This window comes from Amblyomma mixtum, chromosome 2 (genome assembly GCF_055824585.1).
Source record: "Amblyomma mixtum isolate Tamu chromosome 2, ASM5582458v1, whole genome shotgun sequence".
NCBI lineage: Eukaryota > Metazoa > Arthropoda > Arachnida > Ixodida > Ixodidae > Amblyomma > Amblyomma mixtum.
Window position 1 is genome coordinate 290,406,953 of NC_143013.1, and position 22,075 is coordinate 290,429,027.

At 45.0% G+C, this 22,075-nt stretch overlaps 1 protein-coding gene across 1 annotated transcript in view; it reads left to right on the top strand.

Annotated features, from left to right (window-relative positions):
* The window catches only part of LOC149364415 (uncharacterized), a 42,592-nt gene that overhangs the window by 5,523 nt on the left and 14,994 nt on the right, over positions 1 to 22,075 (top strand). The window contains exon 2 of the mRNA XM_089568689.1: positions 8,334 to 8,425. Within this exon, the coding sequence (XP_089424815.1) occupies positions 8,334 to 8,425 (92 nt within the window). The remainder of the gene's footprint in view (positions 1 to 8,333; positions 8,426 to 22,075) is intronic.

Below are 22,075 nucleotides of genomic sequence, written 5' to 3' on the forward strand. Positions count from 1 at the left end.
TGACCATTCTTTTGCATTTTTGACCCTGTTTATGCTTTGTTATTCATGATATCGCTACGTTAATAAAGTAGTATACCAAATGTATTCTGTATGATATGTTCCTTGGCATCTCAAGGTAATGAATTAGAAAAACACAGCAGAGCCTGGAGTCGTTTATTTCATTCGAAACTCCTAGCGTACTGTTGTGAGGCAGAACCCTCTGGGGACAATTATGGCTACCGCGTTTGCACGATAGTTAACTGGGTGCGCGTGGGGACAACGGGGCTCTTAATTTTCACGGCCATGATTACTTATCAAATTTTATGGAAAATGCAGTAAGGAGGAGCAAAAATTTATTAAAAAGAAGGGGAGTTGTTCGAGCTTTGGGGTGGGGTATTCATTCCAGGGCTCCACTGGCTTCAGCTGTCTGGGCACCTGTTCGATGGTCCTCCAGGTTATCCTTGGTCAGCAGCGCCTCCCAACGCTCAAAAAAAAAAAAGTAGTAAGGGACTTGAAGCTGCCAACTAGACCGCAGTAATCAGCGAATAAAGTAAGGCAAGAAAGGCGGTGAATAAGCATGTGCAGTTGGTCTAACTAACCACGCAACTCATGATCCGATCGACTTAAACGCCGACAGACGTGCATCATTTATGACACGTCTTCTTGGTCCTTCCTCTTCACACCTGGCCTGAGTTACTGCGGGATGCAGTTCGCCGAACTAAAGCAGCATAAGCGAAAAAAAAAAAAACAGAATAATCGCCAGCGTGAAGGTCACAGATGCATTTCTGCGGCTACGAAGCATTTCCCAAGGGCGCTAATAGATCTCGCGAGCCCGGCATTGCTAGCAGCACTCTAACAAAGGGGCCGAACAAGGGGCCCCCTTGTTAGCAGCGCCAGCACTTCGCTGCTCGGGGTGTCGACCTTAGCTGTGGCGTTGGCCTCGGCAACAGCGTGCGACAATCGAGGTCATCCTTCCGAGGAGCGTTATCGCATTGCGTTATGATGTATGAGGTACGCGGCGGGCGCGTGCTAATGGCTGCAAGGACGCAGTTCAGCTTTGTCGTCGATGCCTTGTGCTTGCCGAAGCTTGTTTGTAGGAAGATCGGAGCCTGCGTTTAGTTTTTGTTGTTTTTCGAGTTTTTTCGACGTCATTTCGCGAAGCTTTTGTACACTGGCCGAAAGTACACCGTGCCATACGGATGACTGATTCGTAAGAATTAGGATAATTGCATTTCTATGTCGTAAAATAGGGCAGGGTATTCAGTGCGATAAGTAAGCATATTTCATTAAGTCTTTCAGTGCGCTGATAAAGTAAGCAGATAAATTAGAGAAAAAAAAAAGAAACGGATCCTCGCGCGACGAATGAAATTCCAGATGGAAGTAGAACTACACCGAAGTTCAAACACAACCACAGACGGCATATTTATCAGCGCGTAGAGAGTTACAAATTTTTACTTCAGATAACTTGCACATCATAGAATTCTTGAAAACGCTGTTTTTCTAAACGGAGCTTTTCTTACACAATAGTGTCACTTTCGGTTGCCTGCAAGCATTTGGACCTTGTTTAAGTATGAAATGCTCTTAGGCTCCGCAAGACCATCATTTGCTAAAGGCACTAATATCAGTAACATTTGGTGCGTATTAAAAACGGTTTCTCCAACGGTTAGCCGAAAATGCGCAGGCCAAAGAAATTTTTTTTGCACCGTTCTATGAGACGAAAGCTTTCGTACTAGCAAGCGCATTTTGCTTCCGGACGAGCAAACTATCGTTCATTTCTTGAACGTTGGACACTCATGTCTGATGTAAAAACCCCCGAGCAGGACGAATTTTTCTTTAACCGCGAAGTTTATGAGAAAGCTGTAAAGCTTTTCTTTGTAGCCGTAAGGTAGCGCTTGGGTGGATGACAATGAGTAATTACTCCCTTATGTAAGAATCCCGTGAGAGTATTTCTTTTAATTTCATTTTTCTTAACTCTACTAGTTCACCCGCAGCGGATTACTGTTTACAGACACAGGACCTGCTTTTTTTTCTCTCTTAACAAGAAAATACTTACAAAGCACGAGCACGCGTTTACGACATCAATGCAGCGTCGTCACCACTTAGACACCAGCACGCTGACATGCTAAGGCTCCATACAAAGCGGGCAAAGCCTAATATATTACGAAGTCGCGCTGCCATCTTATTTAGGGGCGCATAGCTGGAAGCTTCGGACACGAAAGCTTGGGAGGCTTAATGCTCAATTCGCGAATGCACTAGGTCATTCCCCCTGTCCTGCGCGGGCTTGCCAATTAAGGCAAGCGCGTCAAGCCGCACTTGTGCAACACTACGGGGGCTTCAGCCGTAACACAATCACTTCTAAGGAGAAACGACAGGATGAATTAATGTTTGTCAGTTAGTCTGTAGGATGAGCGCTGCGACGAGAAGCACTGAGGAGTAGTTTACTCCGGTTGAACGACTGCGTACATGACCCTGTACTCGGCTGTGGACACGAACACCCGCATGTAAGTCTACGTAGCACGTATGTGCGGACGTTGCTCTCTCTATCAAGGTAGAATGGTTACGAAGGAGCGAGTGTGTCGGTTGTGTCTTGGCCGCGGCTAGCATTAACCACGTGCAGAGCCCAGCTATTTAAGGAGTGCGCAACCCGGTCAGTGGCAGTAACATTAGTTTCTCGTCCGAGAGAGCATTTGCATTTGATTAATGGACTAGACATGGTCAAAGGACCTATTTTCACCAAGGGATTAGTCCACTAAAGCATTGCAAAAATTAACACTTTATATAAACAGTTACTCAAAATTTGACAGATTATTCTCAAACATTGCTCTTCATTTAGACAAGCCTGGCAGTTCGTATGTGAATGATATTGTACATGCTACCAGCAGAGCCTCTAGTATAGCGCTGGGAGATAAGAAATGATCTGACAACGCTTGGAAACAAGTGTTGTGGAGTAGTGCCAGTTCAGATATTGTTGTCATTTGACAAAGTAGTTGAATTGTGTGGCGTTCCGGTTAAGACTCTTTTTAAGTGTTCAATTGCTTTTTTAAGACTTTACCAAACAACTTCAATGTATTTACTGCTAAATGTAGTTTCTAGAAACAGTCTGGTAGTCATGACATGAAAAACAAAACTCTTAGGTGATCCTCGGTGGATCGTTTGAATGCGTTAGCAGCCAAACGTTCGTTATATCCGAGGTGGTTGTGTTAAGTTCTTTATATCGGCGGTCAACACACTAAGTTCGGTACATCCAATGTCCAGACACGAAAGTTCGTTATACCCGAGGTGGCATACTTAGGTTCATTATATTTGAGGTAGCACTAGAAATCTCGTTGTATTTCTGGTTAACACACAAATATTTGTTACACTAAGGCTCGTTATATCAGAGGTAGTACATTAAGTTCGGTTCTGTCGCTGGCTACTGAAAGACGGCCGTTGCCTTTTCCGCTTACATAGGCCTTTCCAATGCTAATGCACTGATAGTCACACAAAGATGAGAGTACTTTCTTACGTGCACTCTGCAAGCAGCATTGATAGGGCCTGCACTGGACACATGCGGGCAGGCTATGAACTATTAAAACACTAATCATAGAAGTTTGATTGCTTTAATGGTTTATTGGGGTTTAACGTCCCAAAGCGACTCAAGCTATGAGAGACGCCGTAGTGAAGGCCTCCGGAAATTTCGACCACCTGTGGTTCTCTAACGTGCACTGATATCGCACAGTACACGGGCCTCTAGAATATCGCCTCCATCGAAATTCAGCCGCCGCTGCCGGGATCGAAACGGCGTCTTTCAGATCAGCAGCCGAGCGCCTTAACTACTGAGCCCCCGCGGCCGGGCTTACAGCAGTTTGCGAGCAGAGAAAGAAATGTATGCTGAATTTTGGACACCCCTTCACTCTTCTAAAAGAATTGCCCGACGCATAATTTTGCAAGGGACAGCTTCAAGGTGACGTGACTTTATGTTCGAAGTGACCTGAAACACGGAGTCACACATTGTGCAAAAAACTGCAGCCACTTCCTTCGGAAAGAAAAGGCACTTGCCCATTTTGGTAATTGGCCTAGAATAAAAAATGACTCTCATTATTCTCACAAAAGAATATGGTAGGTGGAGAGCAGAAGAAAATAGAAAATTAAACCACAAATTGATTTCTATGATATAAACGACTAACTAATTGACGGAAGAGTCCAAGGAAGACCTAGCTCAACTTTGGAGCTCAGTTCGCCACATTGGCTTTAGAAAGGGTGTATGACTATAGCTTCTGGGGCAAGCCTTCTTTTAGAATCATTTCCCATTGCATCAGCTTTAACCAAACAATAAAGGAAAACAATGAAAAGTAACATAAAGTTAAGGGGCCTTTCACAAGTGATGTGCATGTTAGTGAAATTCACAGGCTTCATAGGCGCCGTAATGACTTTGTTACAACGCGCCAAGCTTTCTCCAGCTTTTAGCTAAGCGTAAACACACGACACGTGTATTTGCAGTTAGACAGCACACGAGTGTCAGCACTTCAGCGCAAGAGACGAAACTTCAAGTGCAGAGCTGAAAACAAAAGCCATAGCAACCGTTGCATCAGTCCCCCATCTACAGTACAATGAAGCGGGACTGGGTGTTTGTGCTAACGTGAAGGAGCGTCTGCAGCTGACGGGACGCTGTTTAAAAGCGCTGGGCTCCTTTACCGTCTAGCTCATTTAAACACTCATTTTACATTCTGAACGGGATCGTAAAACTTTCTATGTGAATGTTTCACCGAGCGCTTGGCTTTCGGTCGAAAGTTCGCTTGTTAGATGACAACGACACGCCACTGGGTCTTAGGGTGTCGTAATCCCAACTTCATAGCCGGGACCCGTGCAGCTTACTCCCAAGTTTAATTAGGCTGAACACCGTTCATTCTGCAAGGCTGGAATGCCAAGTTTATTCGCTATGCAGCCACCCTTCCTAGTTTCTGCGTTGCTCCTGTAAACAATGTTTACAGCTTTGAGAGTAAAAAAGAAAATTTAAAAAAAAGCAGGCTTTCGGAATCGCGTGCAGCAGCCAGGACAGTGGTTGCGTTCCTCGTAAGCGTGTGTGCAGTAGTTAGCAGTTCAGCATGACGACAGAGCTGGTTTTAATAAAACTGTCTTCGTGCCAAAAAGTTGGCCATGTTGATTTTAAATTCAAGTAGAGTTTAGTTCGTTGGTTCCCAAAAGGAAACTTGTGCAGTGGCAACGGACTCGCAGAATACCTGACGGAGGGAATAGTCCCCTGTAGTGCAGTACAGCAGCAATATCACGGCCCAAGAGAAGAATACGAGAAACACAAAGCAAATCCCTCGTTGCTTATAGCACAACACGAAAGAGCGAAAAAAAAACAAGCAATGGAACTCTTAATTTCATTATGGGTGGGGAACGCGATAGCTTTAGATTCAGTGAATTTGTGAAAGACCACGACACCGGATTTCTTTTCCATGATGAAGATTCTGTTTGCAGCGACGCATGTAGAGAGAGGCGAGGTAGGAGGGGGTGGGGGGGGGGGGGGGGGTTGGAGAGAAAGTGGCAGGCGGCACGTCACGTGATATGATGATGCGATAAACGTCTCGACCAACCAGGAGATTTTAAGACACACCACAACGCCGGCGCGATTAATCAGCGAAATTTCTGACAGACCTTAACGCCGGTTTTTTTTCCGTGATGGTTTCCGTTTGCGGGAATGCACGTGGAGAGTGGTGCGGTGGGAGGGGCGGTAGGCGTACATTGGGGCACACCACGTGATCCAATGACGTCATAACACCCTCGACGAATGCGCGACATTTAAGACAGACCGCAACGCCGGGTAATTTCTGTGATGAGGCTTCTAATGCTCTCGCATTAATATTTCACAGCGCCGTGTTCAGCTAACGGTAAAACCTAGATGTTTTGGTCCTTGGCAAATAACAAGTATAGTTTTATTCTGTACAATATCTATGATTCTGCCCTAAGCAGGCAGAAGAGGTACTATCATCAAGAAATAAAACGAGAACAAGACAACTGAGCCAAGGACAGCAAAATAAGAAGCGCTTTGCCAGGGTAAGCTTCGAAGGCGCTAGTAGTCTTCTTGAGAAATGTTAACCAATCTTGCTTGTAGTTTCTCTCTAGGAGCTAATGTGTTGGTGTTTTTGTGTAGCCACCTTAAGTTTTCTTGTTCGCGTTTCATTCCTTGCTGATAGTACATAGGGATTGTACTACATAGCGCGTCTCTGCTGTGCCCGTATGCTTAACCATTTTTCGAAAAAATGCGGTCTGTGGCGTTTGCTTCTAAGATTTGTAGGATAGGGGGCAAGGCACCCATATCCCTTGAAGTCCTAACCTTATGTACGTTCGAGGACTGAAGTTCTTCGGTCCTTCAACATATTTAGATTGCGTACTATGCAACCGAGCGTGGCCGTAAGCCCAGAAGCAAACTCAGTATTTTGCTAGATTTGAAGCATAAAATGCTCTTACCTCGAAATTTTCGGGAAATTCAAACGAACATCATTGCGAACTAACGGCCTCCACTACCGAGTCTTCTGTCGGAGTTTAAAAACAAGAACCAACTTTTCGCAGTACAAGCTGGATTTCAACTCACACCGAACCATAACCAACAGCTTCGGCTGCAACACCTTAGAGCATGCAGTCATCACCATTTTTTTCTTTTATTTGATATAAAAAAGAATTTAAAAAAATCCAGCACCAACTCGTGCCCCAAGGGACCAATCCGCATAATACGATCTCCCCGTAACCCGCACAGCACTGCAGAACTGAACATAGAAATTCTGGGAAGCACACGCACGCGTCAAGAAAAGGTAAACCAGAAAAGGACTTCTTCCTTGGGTGAAAAGATGGGCCACGAGAACTGAAGGAAAGACGGAATGTGGGACCAAGCCAAACAGTAAACAGAAGGTATACGCGCCGACGACAGCGAGAAAACAAACAGCGGATATATAAAATAAAAAACAAACCTCGAGGAGGCAACCGAAATGTTGCCCCGAAACAAAAAAAAAAATCGCACCAAACGAGCACGCTTGCAGGAGGGTGCGAAATCTGAAGAAAATAAAAAAAAAGATACGAAAATACGAAGGTGTTGAACGGCAGCCCCATCAAGGCTTTCTTTCCGGGGCAAGGTCAAGACTTTAGAAATGGAAATGTCATTCTCTACTCACGCGCTTTCTCAAGGACTCCTGTGTGTGGCTTCGGAGTAGCTTGAGAGAGGGCGATGAAGATTAAGTGCGCTCGTAGGGGCACCAGGAAGGACAGCAATATTAAAAAGTCGGCAGGATAATTCAAGCATTTCTCTTTTATAACTTGTAAGACCACACCCAACGTTTATGGATGAAGTTATGGATGAAGCTATGCCCACAACGCGGATTTGCGTTTTCTGTGGTCGTGTGATAAGCACCGTCAACTGCTCTCCCGCAGGTGATGTTTTTTTTAAGGTTTTCTTTTTTACTTATTGCCTTCGCAGGATGAGAAAAATGATGCAGACTATAGGCTACGCTATTCTTAAGCGGGCAAGAGCGGCGGCAAAAGCCAATGGGCTCCTGGAATGAGGGCCCATTCACCCGATATACGCATTGAACGTTTCTCTCCCTCTCTCTCTCTCTCTCTCTCAAATCGCTCAGTTGGTTTCACGCGCCTAGAACACTACATCTTTTCTAAAAACTTGCTTACATTTCGTCAGGATAAGCGGTATATGCGGTGCAATTGTACCTTCCATAAATAGGAAGCACCATCCACCATCAACGGTCCCCACTCTCTACACTCTAGACGGAAAGGAGTGAAGAAGGGATTAATCTGTCCTCTAGCACACTCCCTCTTATGAAAGGGTGTGCGCTACAGTACAGCATACCCCCTTCTTCACTCCCATATAGGTGTATTAATGGGTAGTGTGTAGAAGCCCATGCAGCGCAGTAGATGAAAAAAAGCGACGATGAAATTGAACTCAGAGACATAGTGGGAAAGCCATTATCCCTCCACATGTCCCGCCCACCAGCCACCTCCCTACGCCGCCCCACTAGTTAAGAGGCTGTCCACCCACTCACCGCCACCCTCGACCGACCTCCGCCCACCATCAAGGCCGAGAAAAATTCTGTCGCGTGTGTGAAGCCTCCGGTTATAGTAAAAGAACTGATTAGAGTAACAACCTAAAACTCAGCATCGAGGGTCAATGCAACTCCTTTCACAGAACTTTCGCGTCAGATGTTTGATTGGCCCGTATTTTCTTTTTTCCTGTTGCCCGGTCGTTTCGCGCTAAATTAGGTGAATATGATAACAGATCATCTCGCTCACTGTCTCCCTAAGTTCATTATGCTTACTGTTTTTGCCTTTGTTTTCCCTCTTTTTTCTTTCTTTTTTCTTGTGCACAGACCTCCCCGCCGAATCCGACAGGCGCCGTCCTTGACATCAATGGATCAAAACTGTCGGCCTGGTCACAGCGCTATGCGTCTTGCTTTCAAAGGTGACCTGGTTGACAGTTAAGAGGCTGCTGTAGCGTCTCTTCGCTGACCCAATTCAGAAAATAGATGCCCATGAAGGACCCCTGTCTTGCCTTTTACACTCCGTCATTACTCGTAACTACTTGAGCGACGGCCAAGTCTGCAGCGAGTTCGTCGCTTCAGTGGGAAGAACTTAATAACCATTCCAGTAGCGCCGGGATTTGCGCTTAGTGTCTTACGTGGCCCATTTACCTTATGTGCACATCTTCTCTAGCCCCGTCCTTTCCAGCACAGCGGAATACGTGACCGGAAACTTACCTTTTTCTTCATCATAGCCTCAGTTGCTTTTGCGCCATTAAAATCATTATAACTAACTAACTAACTACCCTTTTTCTTCAAAGCCATAGTCCCGGACAAAATTTAAGGGATGCAGAGGCATGAAAAAAAAAAATACACTACTTCGTTGCCTCGCTACTGGGTGAGCCGTCATTCGTTTCAGCGCATGAAGCAAATATGTCCGCTCATGTTTTTTGTCTTTTTAATGAACTGGCTTGCGTGAGCAAGCAGAACTAATTTTTCAGAATAGACTGATGAAGAGATTATTTTTTGTTCTGCTTTCACCTCTAAACTTTTCACCGGAAGTGCACAGGCGTCTTCCGACCGGGCGCACTTCTTTCGCAGAAGAAAAACGGAAAAACGCTACTAAGAGCGGTTCTCTTGCCATTCAAACCTATCCGTTGCGTCGAAAATGGCCTACATTCGCCGGCAAGGACACATTTTCTACGATCTGTCTCAGCCCCCCCCCCCCCCCCCCATAAAAAAAAAGAAACAAACACCGTAGCAAAAATTTTTACTCTCGCAGATTTACAGGCGTTTTCCGTGTTTTACACCTGGCCGGCCTAGCGGGAAACTTCCAGAATGCGCGTATGCAAAGCTTTGCGGCAACTAACTTTATTTTATCTACAGATGTCTTGTGCGTATGTTCAAGGGACTATAGGAAGGCGTCCCCTTTATTCTGATGACACTTTTCTAAAATGCGGGGTGACATTTGCACCTTTCACCACTAAATGACGTCACGCTATAAACTGTAATAAGCTGTTTCATAGAGAAGGCCATACTGTGCTCCTTTCCGGTCCCCCTGTTTGATACGTGCTGTTGTTTCAACGCCGTGATAACGAAGAACGGGCGCTACACAATTATACGAATGTATTTCCCCAAGCACCGAAAACGAAGTGCATCTTACCTCTGACCGGCATCTATATGGCCTGAACGTCGCAGAAATTTGAGTCATTTTAAAAAACTGATATATTTCCGCAATAGGCATAGTTTGATATCAAAAACTTCGGGTGCTTTCTTTAACTACATCGCCTCGACACAGCAGCAAGTAAAGCGCCATATACAAATAGTGATGGTCAACATTACTGAGCGGCTGCAGCTCTGTATTTCACTTTTGTTTTCAGTCTGGAAGAAAGATTTGCACATCGTTCGGTTTTCTTTTTTCAATGCTGCAGTGGTAAACATTTTATTCGAACGAACAACTCAAGAAAACAATTCAGCAATTCTACAAAGTTTCTTTCTGTTGTTTTACAATATTTTAGCCGGAAACGAATGCAGCGACCTCTCTCTCGCGCCTCTCGCTTAATGAATACATTATGCCCACCTGGGCTTGAAAGCGCGCAGCCATATTTTGTGGAAAACAGTAAACTGAGCAAAATAAAGGTGGTGGTACGTGGAATTCGAACGAGAAAAGTAATTTGTCTCTCAGATCTCGCGCAGAAGTTTGCTTTTTTCCCATGCTGGCTTATAAAATTTGCTATCTTTTTTTATCTAATGTCTACTCTCAAAGATATTTTCCCCCAGTACAAACGTAAGGGGGGAGACGAATGTGGGATAAGTTCCCGCTGCACAATCCCCACGGAGACTGGCATTATTTCGAGAGAACCACTCCAACTTCCACTCGTAGAGACGTAGAGAGAGAGACCGAGTGAGTGCTCAGTTAAGCTTACTTCTCTTGTGGAAGCAGATGAGAGCAGCCCAAAAATTTTAATCTATTTTCAGCTCGTTACTGCGAGTCTCGTGTAGATTAAACGAAGAACACAAAGGCTTTTAAAATAAGCACAGCCTTTCAACCTCTACAACTTCAAATGTCGGTCGGCTTAAATTGCACCGGGAAGGAAGCGGTGAAAGAGAAAATAAAGATGTATGTATACCCACAGGAAGAGAGAATGGTTTCATCCATCGGAATGAAAGTGAACATTTCTTATGGGCTAATTTCGTGTTTCTTTGTCCATTGGATGCTGTCAAGTAACTCTAATAATATGATCATTAAAGGCTAAATAAAACCGAATTCTTCTGGTGTCTCAGTTCAAAACTCTGCACACCACGGCAGGTTTTCAGCGTATAAACCTACCATCGAATAGTGTTTAGGGGTTTGCGAATAATCAAAAATTTTGAATAGGGGCTCGAATATTCTCTTATTTGATTCCTCGACCGAATCAAGTAGTGAGTGTTCAAATTATTCGAAACGAATCGAATATATTAGTTATTGAATATTGGAACGAGGTCCACACAGCTTATTCGTGTGGTAGCGATTGCAAGGCTTGAACATGGCCTCCATGTTTGGGCAACGCGACATGGCTCAAGAAGATTTATCGAACCCTGCATTGAGGCGTGATCTCGGAGCCCATGTCTCATTGCCCACATCATAGTTATATCACCCCCTCTTATCTACTGATATATGGCTGCAGTCTACTAGGTCGTCATGAGTAGCGAAATACGATTTTTTTTTTAAATGTATGACATCAGCCTCACAGAATAAATATTCTGACATCGTGTTTCCTATGCCCTGGCAGTAATAGGAGGACTCCGAAGAAACAAAAGACTTAAAAAAAAATGAAAACAATTTTTTCCTTGAGCCGCCACAGTGGCTCAGTGGTTACGGCGCTCAGCTGCTGACCCGAGAGACGTGGGTTCGATCTCGGCCATGGCGGCTGAATTTCGATGGAGGCGAAATTCTAGAGGCCCGTGTACTGTGGGATGTCAGTGCACGTTAACGAACCCAGGTGGTCGAAATTTCCGGAGCCCTTCACTACACATTCCTCATAGCCTGAGTTGCTTTGGGACGTTAGACCCCCATGAAACTGTTTTTTTTTCTTACTTTTTTTGCTGGACATGGATTGTTTGAAAAAAGCCGGCATTTTATACTGCCTTTAACACATACAATGAAAAATTCTTTCTGTAAACTTTCAAAGCCCTATTGATGTCTCCGTCAAGAAAAAAAGTCAAGTTGCTTTATTTAGTATCATAGGAAAGTTGCTTATTAACCTCCTGTTTAGTCATGACGTCATGCTTACCATTACGTCATGACAGCATTAATGACTGCGGCACAAAGTACCAGCCGGCTGTGTTCTCGTATTGTGCAATGCGCTTCGCGTTCGTACCATGCTGTAGCCAATATGGTGTCAAAAACGTTGCATGGTTCTCTTCATTATCAGAACGCGGCTACAAGGGTTGAAAATTTACAGGGTTGAAAAAAAAGAGGGTTGAAAACAGAACGTAATAACAGAAGGTTATACGTATTATAAAAAGTTATTGAGCGTCAACGAAACGAAGTTCACAAAACAAATGCTTCAATAGGAACGAATTTTTTGCTTGTGTCCTGTATGTCCTAAACGAAGCGCGCTCAGTCTCAAACGATTAAAAATTGCTTCTCAGCGTGGTAAATTAATAATTAATTGCTTGCAACGTCTTTACGCACCTGAGTGCCTCCTTTCAGCTGTCAATGCACGGTAATCAGAACACGCGTTTTTGCCCCCTAATATTTCAGCCGTCCCTGCACCGGAATTCCTGGCCTGGTATCAGCATCTCCACTGAGTGGGGCGCCCAGTTCCAAACTCCTGTTGCTAACCAGAGCCGGGCAATTTTTTTTTATTTTTTTTAACTCCAATATCTTTTTTTTTTGTTATCCAATCTCAGGAAGAAAGGGGAGAGGGGACACGCTTATGTCATTTTTCTCTTGTGTTAGCAGTGACTTTTAAGCATTACAACATAGAATAAGAAAACAAGCAACCTTCCCCCCCCCCCCCCCCCCCCACCCTTCCTTTTAGTGCACCATCTGGTAACGCATCCTGTTCGCACTTTTCAAAATAGCCAGTGGTAGAAAGCAATATGTCGAACTTCCACACCGTAGTCATGTTAAAGCAGAACTATAATAAAAATGCCCACTTCGTAAAATGTTTACTTTCTCTTGGCTTCTTTTCTGTTTTTTTTTTGTCTGTGGGGCGCTAGGAGGGCCTTTTTATGGTACTTTCCTTTTTTTCACCGATAGTAGTTTGTTGCGGCCAACTTTTTCAGTCGAGACCCTCTTTCATGTAAGATGTCGCAGTTTGCCGGAAGGAAACGAGCGGAAAGCTTTTTTTTTTCTTTCTACTCCCCCCCCCCCCCCTCCCCCAAAGAAAAAAGATCGTAGACACTCCTATTTGAACAGCGGAGCAAGAACTAATCTTTCTTGCTTTTAGGTGCCAAAGAATGCGAAAACTCAGAACACAGTTTTTGCCTCATCTCACACGGACTAGCTTCGAGTATGGGAGCCTAGAGCGCTCCCTTTCAAAAGTGCCGAGATATTACCAGTATATTGCTTGGGTTTTTTTTTTTTTTTCAGCACCGCGTAGCAACACGAGGACGAAACGCGGAGAGACACGACGACACACAAGCGCTGAGTTGTAAACTTTATTTCGAAGAGTCGCCGAACCACTGCATCACATGAATGGATGGAAGATAGGAGCGTCCCATTTGATGGCGACGATGATGTCTTCGGGCTTATTTGAAACGGGGTGATGGCAGTTGCCACCATGATCGGCTTTCTTTTCCTTTATATTTATTTAAGCGTGTTATCTGTGTAATAAATCCGTCTATATATTCGCCATTTTCTTTAAATACAATTGTTAATCCTGGACTTGTAATTACGTCACCACCCTGCTTTTGAGCCAGCAATTTTCCCATCTCTTTTTGCTAACTTCTGCCGTCGATTCATTCACAAAACTTTTATCTCTAAGACCCACGGCCTCAGGGAGAGTGACTGTGACTGTATCGACATCCGGATGGATGCCGCCACCTTCTGGAATAAGATCTTCAATTTTTTCTCCAGATTTTCTACTGACTGCATATGTGTCACCCTCTTGGTTAAATTTCTTTTCTAGCTTTGCGTTCTAAGGCAACCTTATCCAGCTTCCTACAGTAGGGCAGCGCCTCTTGAACTGTCATAGAACGATTCGTTCCTGATCTGCCTTTTACAGTTTCTAGATAGTTCTGCACTCTGCTTTTTTTATTAAATTAAATCAGTTTTTAGGTTCCGTGCGTTTCAACTTTCATTTAATGAATTTATTTCAGCCCCCTCGTTTCCTGCATACTTATTGGTTAGTTTCCTAGTCCTTTTCTGCCACTTAGAGTGAACACTCTTTTTGTATAAGTATTTAATCCCCTTAGTCGTCCAACTGTTGTCGTCTAGTTTCCTCAGGCGTTCTTCGTATATAATATTTTACTAGGGTAAGATCTAGAACATGGCGAAAAGGGGGGTATAAGCAAAGCGGACAAGCAAAAACAAGAAATAGAACAAATGATTTTGCTAGAATCGCATGCCCATACAAGCAAGCCAAGACCACTTATCATTAATAAAAATGAACAAGAAGTCGTGAAGTGGTGGTCATCAACGTAGCAGGAGCCTTGTACAAAAAATCCAGCAGTCAACGGGGTTTTTATTTTCTCGGCCTATCTTTTTCTGCAAGAATGAACGGGAGCAATATTATCGTAGAGTTCACAGCAAAAAGTTCTAACATAGTGAGTGCATAAAATATTTAGTTGGAATACGAGCGTGAAACGAAAGTTTGAAGATGCGTTGAGGATGATAGTACACACAAAAGGGCAAAGCAATGTGCGTGTGCAATTTAAAATTTTCTGAAAAGTTAAACAACAATTACGATAGCTACAATATACAAGACGAGATCGGTAAAATCAAGACCACTGACAAAGGTGCGGGCACTAAATAGGTATATAGGAAGGTGGGCAGGCTAATATAAGGAAAATAAGGTCAAATAAAATTTGCCGGAGAAACCAAGATGACCACATAAAAGATAAAGATCTGTTTTTATTTGTCCCAAATAGAAACAAGGGGCGCGATGGCGCGGCCGCCTTCAACCTTCAAAGTCTTGCGGCTTCCACTACTTTGCATGTCAGCTTATCGTGCTTTTTTTCATAACTTTTGTCTCTTCTAACACTCTGAAGCACTGCTCTTCCCCGCCAAAGTTCCTACAAGGAGCTGTCAGGTTTCTGAGAGATGACCCTGTTGTACTAGATTGTACCACGCAGCAAAAAAACCCTTAGTCACGTACGCGGAAGGCGTATACTCTATAACACTATAACGACCCCTCGACGAGATCAAGCTGCCGTGCCGCTACCTAGCAGCAAGTTGCACATCGGCACCCAAATGGGCCGTTTTATCAACGAAAGGCTAATGTAACAACGCAAAGATTTATCAGGGTCATCTCTCTCAAACTTGGCAGGCCGCCGCGGTGGCTCAGCGGTTATGGTGCTCGGCTGCTGACCCAAAAGACGCGGGTTCGATCCCGGCCGCGGCGGCTAGAATTTCTTTGGAGGAGAAATTCAAGAGGCCCGTGTACTGTGCGATGTCAGTGCACGTTAATGAACCCCAGGTGGTCGAAATTTCCGGAGCCCTTCACTACGGCGTCTCTCATAGCCTTAGTCGCTTTGGGACGTTAAACCCCATAAACCAAACCAACCAAACTTGGCAGCTCATTTTCCCAACTATGTCAGTCAAGAACAAAGCTCCCCTATGTTCGGGGAGACAACGATTTTGAAAAAAACACTACTTACCACAAGGATATTTCTTTTGCAAATGGCGCAATTTTAGTAGCGCCAGAATATTATTTAGTTCATCCACGTGATAATTGTCATAGATAACTTATTGAGCGAGCTACGCGTTGCGTTGCCTTCTTGTATAATTGCAAGAGCAGCTGCACAGTTCGCTTTTATGGTGGAAGCGGATGCCCTGTGTGCTGGTAAGCTTCATGACACGTACAGGATTTCAGAGCAGCTCCTAACTCGGCACGGGAGAGGGGTTGCACAAAACGAGAAATTTTTCGCTCTTTGACTGCTTCATTAGGCCGACTTATATCCGACCTTTAGACGAGCGCACAGTGGAGTTGTTACCTGTGGCATAATGAGACAGCAGCGCGGAAAGAGCAAGGTTCCGTAAAGCCTTCCCTTGCGAGCAACGAATCGCGAGCATCTTCAAGTGACAAGTTGGCATATTTTATTGTTTTTTTTAATGCTTGGTTTTCAGCGAGTGCTGCTTTCAACAGAGAGCGTGTTTGGATCAAGTGTATACTGTTAGAAAATATGTTTTGCTGCATTTTATAACCAGATGCGAAGTCTTTCGGGACTTGTTCCTCTGCAGTTAAAATCTTGGGTATAATATTTCTTGCCGCGTATTTTCTTTGTCCAATCAAACGCATTTTTGTTTAATAGCATTCTGACAATATTTTAAACTACCGCTTTTATGATATAATTTAAAAGCCTGGCCCGTTCGTGAGCTCCCCTTAGCTCTCTCCTTAGCATTCTGTTAGCACTCCTTTAAAAAGTTCGACATAATTCATTTATTTTAAATAAACGCGAACTTAGCCATGTTACTGTATTGCAACCAGAACCTTAAGACTGGCGACCTTTTGAAAGCGAAAGGTCTCGGAAACGTGCTGCACCAGTCTAGCATTTATTAGTTCCTCGCTCTAAAGGTGAGTGAGACTCGGCCGCAAAGCACTCGACCTTTGGAATCCTGGCTAAAAATCCCTGCTAGAAACGAGCTCTCAGTGCTATATTTCCAAAAGACAACTAAAATATTCAGACAACAGGAGCCACAAAAAAAAACCTGTCGTGAGACCGCAAGACAGAAGCTAGAAAACTTGCTTTCAGACCCTGGATCCCCGGGCGAATAAAATACAAGCACTATACGAACGACTGAGAACGGGAGGAAAAGGGAGAAAATTTTCTGAGGAAACTTGAAGGTCGCGGGTATCAATGATATCTGAGAAGCTTTCGGTCGATGCTAGCATGACATCAAAAAGAAAAAAAAAGTAAAGCACGATAAACAAAGCTATGTATATAAAAGTACAGAACTTAGATGGGACAGAAAACAAAATATATATATAAAATGAAATACCGGAACTAGCCGCAGGGAGTGGCTTAGAAAACCAACACCACTTGCGCACGGAATAGGGTGAAGAAAGCAGGAAGGCGTCGACAGAGAAATGCAGAGGAAACGAGATTGCAAAGGCATTCACACATGAGCTCTCCACTGCACGGCTCTCGGGGTTTTCAAATGGAAATCGCATTTACTGCTGAAACCAGGCGCCTCCACAGCCGGAGTACTTGGACAAAAAAAAAAAAAAGAATCTGAAATGTGGCTGCCAAGAATTATACCGAGCAAAAGTGTATGCTTGGAAGAGGGCGATGTCAAGGCACAATGCCCGGAACTCTCCATCCAAACCCTTTGTCTTCGCTGACCAAACAAACAGCCTTGCTTGATTATGCTCGCTTTTATTTTTATTTTATTTTTATGCTTTTTTTTTTGGGGGGGGGGGGGGTTGAGATTTCGTTTCAATCTGACTTTGAGCAGCAAAAAAAGGGCAAAACAGGGACAGAAAAAAGCTCTCGCCGGTCATCCCATTTCGCTCGCTTCATAATTGTGACTCTCGCTTTCGAAAAAGTAAGTTAGACTCAACTTTACGGCGACTTGGCGAGCCTCACAAGGTCCCACTGGCTTTGGAGCCAAAGTAAGTCACACTGCATAGCCGCTTATTTCCAGTGTTCAAGAACTGCTGAGTTTAAGAATAAACTGCTATTGCATTCAAGGCTTTTCGATGGCGATCCCTATGCGGCGACTGTTTAATTCCTAAGCAGCGACTGCGAGACCAGTAAGGAACTGTGAAACGACGCAAACGCAATGTTCAAATTCGACTTCATTAGCGGTCCTCTGCACTCTCCTGCTCTGCATTCTGCCTGCTCCGCTCCGCAAACATATCGAGTTTGCGCTGTAATCGTATTCCGTATCCCTTACCCCAGACAGCCCTGCATAAAGTAACTGTGGCATTAATTACATTTGCATTCAAGCGCTTTTGCTCGATGGAAGCAAACAGCGAAATCAATGTCCTTTTGCTTAATTTCGCAATTAAGGTACATATTCTTGTGTTCACACCTTCCTTTGCTTAGTCGGAAATTAACATATCTTTTTTGCTTAGGCCGGCGCGGGGTATGTGGGGCAAAAAATTCGGCTCTTTTGTGCTGACTCAAACCTGGAATCACCCGACGAAGAGAGCCAAATCAGTTCGCCTCGGTTCGATGTATTGACGTATTGCGACACTTTCAGAATTTGTTGAGATCAATGGTTCTGTCGCGGGGGCGTATGGGTGCCTTTCTAAACTGGGTGACCTGAAATCTGGGCTACATAGGCATGGAAACCCAAGCCTCGGGGCATTCCTGTTGCAGAAACAGGGTTTTGGCAGGAAAGACGCCTCTTTTAGAACAAAAAAGTAAGCCCCCCCAGACATCGATATTCTATTTAGAGAAACGTCGGACTGCTTTCCCGCGCTGTTGTAATGAAGGTCTAGCACTAAGTTCACTTGCCATGGTGGAGTCTGCTTTTCGGTCGACTGCCGAGCACGGCCTATAGCTGCAGTGGACGGACGGTAACAGAGCAGTTGCTAACCTGTGTGGGAACAGGTTCAGTCAATGAGTTTTCATAATAAACCTGCCATCATCTGACAGAACCAATGCAGCGAATCAAGAGCCGCCGCAATTAGCCCTCTTTGGTGCCGCTTATGGAGCATTCGTTTGCCTTAGCAAGCGTTCGGAAAAATTTTAAGCTCAGAAGTAAGCCGTACCGTCCGCACATAAAACCAGGTACGATGGACCTCGAGATACCTGTAACACGGAGCTCGCCAACTGCACCGCACCGGCTCCGTTTTTTGAACAGCTTGCAGAAAAGTCATAAACCTTACACGTTCTCTACTTTCCTGGAAACCATCTGGTATTTTATGCCCGTATTTAAGCCTAATGTAGAAATGCGGATAGCCTGCTCGCACTATAGTGAGTGAGACGAGGCTTCGCACTCTTCACTCAGTCTGCTCCCGGCAACACCATTGTACGCGGCGAGTTCCATTTAAGGAGAAGCTAAGTGTTTTAAATTATGTTAGAATGCCTGGCCACTCACTAAACCTGCCTAAAAGCAAGCAACCACCATTTCTGAGGATAAAAAAAAAACGGTATCTTTCTCTACTTCTCGCTTTCATGTGATCCGTCATTTCCTTGTAATAAGATGACGCATAACAACCACTAGAAAACTAGGCGCTTCGCCATAGCCTACTTCTTCGATTTTGTGGTGCTCAGCTGCTCAGCGCCAGTCGGTGATTGGGTGCCATCTGCACCAGCTTCATTTCGATGGCGGCATAATGCAGAAAATACAGTCAGAGTGCTGGAATTTCAGTGCTGGCTATAGAACCCAAGAAAGTCGAAATTAATCTGTAGCCCATCACTACAGTGTGTTTCGTTGTAGTGGTTGTTGGCCTCTTCAGAAATGGCACATACGCGCGATGTAGGATGCGCCATGGATTTATTGGAGCAGCTCAAACACCTTTCAGCAATTATGCCCTCAATAATGGCACGCGAAAAAAACGGTTTACAAGGATAGCTGTTAAGGCTCCGTTTCCCGCTTATGTAACGATTATGTTGGCGTTGTAACTCATGATCTAATGACAATTTGCCGCGCTAATTCCTCAGTATATGTGACGTCACAAGTTACGTCGTAAGATCACGCCACGCTGACTGGCCAGAATTATAATATTGGGTGGTCCGAACGCACTGACGACACCCGTGACATTGCCAGAAGTTCTCGTCCTCGTCCACCCACCCCAATTTCGTCTCCACAGCTGCGTCTGTGAGGCCGAACGTCCGCCTTATGTGGATGGATAGATGGATAAGCGACCGTGTGTGACGCAGGACCAGGGCCCGTATTACGGAACTTTGTCAAAAATCTGTCAAAAGTTATTGACAGTGACGTCACAATGACGAAACGATGTGACGTCGACGCTTGACGCAAAATTGACGTAACGGGGAATTAGCCAATTGCAGCAGAGCGGCGCCCCGGAAGCAATTGTCTGCACGACGAGGGACCGTCTGCTAAATTTTTGCTAAAAGAGCTCAGCGATAAAAATAATAATTATTTTATTTTGCCAAAAAATATGTTTAAAGATAAAAAATATTAAGAAAAACAAGAGGTGCGAGAAGTTAGGCTGTTAAATTTCCTGTTGGGTAACTTTTGCTGCCGCAGGGGTGCGCAGACGGCGGTAAAACGTCAACAAGCCGCTTTGCACGGAAACAGCTGTTCCACGCCTTGATACTGTTTCCTTACGCGGCGTCGAAAATCAAGGTACTGTGCGGTTGATCTAAGTGCGGAAAAATCGACGAAGCCAACTTGTTAAGGTCTGTGTTGTTCGGCTTTTACGATCGATGACAAAAGTGTCAAAGCGTGAAGCGTTGTATGTGATGTGTGGTCGTCTGTTTCTTTTTCCTCGACCGGTAAACGGAAGACGACCATGAAGTGCGATTTGCAGGGGAAAATAAAGTTCTTTGCCAGCATAAGCATGTTTTATTTGTATGTAGCTGTGGCACAGAGGTGTCGTCGGCTGCCGAAGCTTGCATGAAAGCCGCCGGTCGCAAATAACCGCTGTGCACACAGCACCCGCCGCTGCACCGACAGCGCACTCGCGCGCACACCTCCCAATTCATCGGCGAGTTCGTCGCACAGCCACAGCGCAGTCTGCTTCTCCAGTCGAAAAAGGCGTCGGAACAGCTCGTCCGGCAAGTCAAACGCGTCTTCGTGCGCCCTCCTTCGCCGTTGCTCGCGTCGACGCAGCCGCCGCAGCCGCCTTACAGCCACATACGCCGCCGCTGCCGCCGCCATTTTCTGTCAAAAACTCAATGGTCCAATTTTGACCGCCTCGAAGCTGTCAAAAAAAAACGTCAAAATGCGCCTGCACAATTAGACGTGCAGCGTCACCACTTCTGTCTTGTCCGTGACGTAAACGCCAGCCACCCATGACGCAAGAAAGCAACATGGCCGCCGGCCACGGCCGACCAATAGGAGCGCGGCTACGGCGGGGCTTTTTGACGAGTTTTTGACGAGTTTTTGACGAGTTTTTGATTTGACAGTTCCGTAATCCGGGCCCAGGAGTGACTGACGCCACGTATTTCATTTGTCTATTCAAGCACTCAACAAAAGGCATCCCTACCCAGGGTTAAGCATTCCAACTAACATCGGCATTTAACGTAACCCAAGGTGTCGCTGAAATTCACAATAATCGAACAAGTATTTAAGGCGAGACTGGTTGTTTAAAGCAGTTCACAGATTGTTTTCTGAATAAACGTAAGTACATATTGCGTGCACTGAGCACATAATATCTTTCTCTAATTCTTTACTGCCGACAAGCATCTGTCATTGCCGTGTAGAAATCTGACAAATGTTTTTTTCACAAGTGCTTCTCAATGCCCCTACACTTGCGCGAGTCGCAGTTGTCGGCCGAATGCACAGGGAACGAGTTGAAAGTCAGTTATAAAAATAAATAATGACAACGCTCAAAATAAAGAATCACGAAGGACGCAGGACCAATACTTGCCCGGCGTTCTCTCTTCCTATTGTGCGGATTTTGTTTTGTGCGCTGTTACTAAGTGATAGCATAAAAGCCTCACTGGGAACGTCATGTACTTTTGAAGTGACACATTTATTCTCTTTACTAAACTAAGTACTCAACAGGTAGGCCTCCGCGGTGGCTCATTGAGCTCGGCTGCTGACCCGAAAGACGCGGGTTCCATCCCGGCCGCGGCTGTTGCATTTCGATGGAGGCGAAATTCTAGAGGCCCGTGTGCCGTGCGATGTCAGTGCACGTTGAAGAACCCCAGGTGGTCGAAAATATCCGGAGCGCTCCAATACGGCGTCCCTCAAAGCCTGAGTCGCTTAGGAAGTTAAACCCCATAAAACCAAACCAACAGCATCTTTATGGCTGTCTGGCGTATCATGTTAGAAGGACTCAGACTGTTTATGTTGCTGTCCACAGCGTCAACACTGCTCTGCCCTGCACAACAACTACTCGAACAAAGCATACACCACGCAGGAACTGTAGGGCAGGGTCTACCCGGTGCCGTATTTACTCGCATTACCCACAGAGTGATATTGTAGAGGACGCTCCGTTAGCCACATCTGCGGCAATAAAGAAATCGCTATATAGGCTGTGGAAATGGCGTAAGAAAGGCAAACAAGAGAGCGGAGGTGACAGGCTAGTAATTGGCAAAGAATAAAAAAAAATCGATGCGCCAAGGAGCCCTCCTGTTGCGACAATAACAGCACTAGTTGCCAGGGCAGGTTACCGTGCCGAAGAAACTCTTCCCTTATCTCATGACGCAAAGGCGGCTGAGAGTCGTTATCAGGTAGAAGGATACTAATCCATACCAGGGAAACTCCTAGTTGTACACTCTTTAATGACTCTGCCTTTGCTTCCTCCTCTCCCTCAAACTACGCTCGCCCTCTTCACTTCTTCCCCACTTCTTTGTTG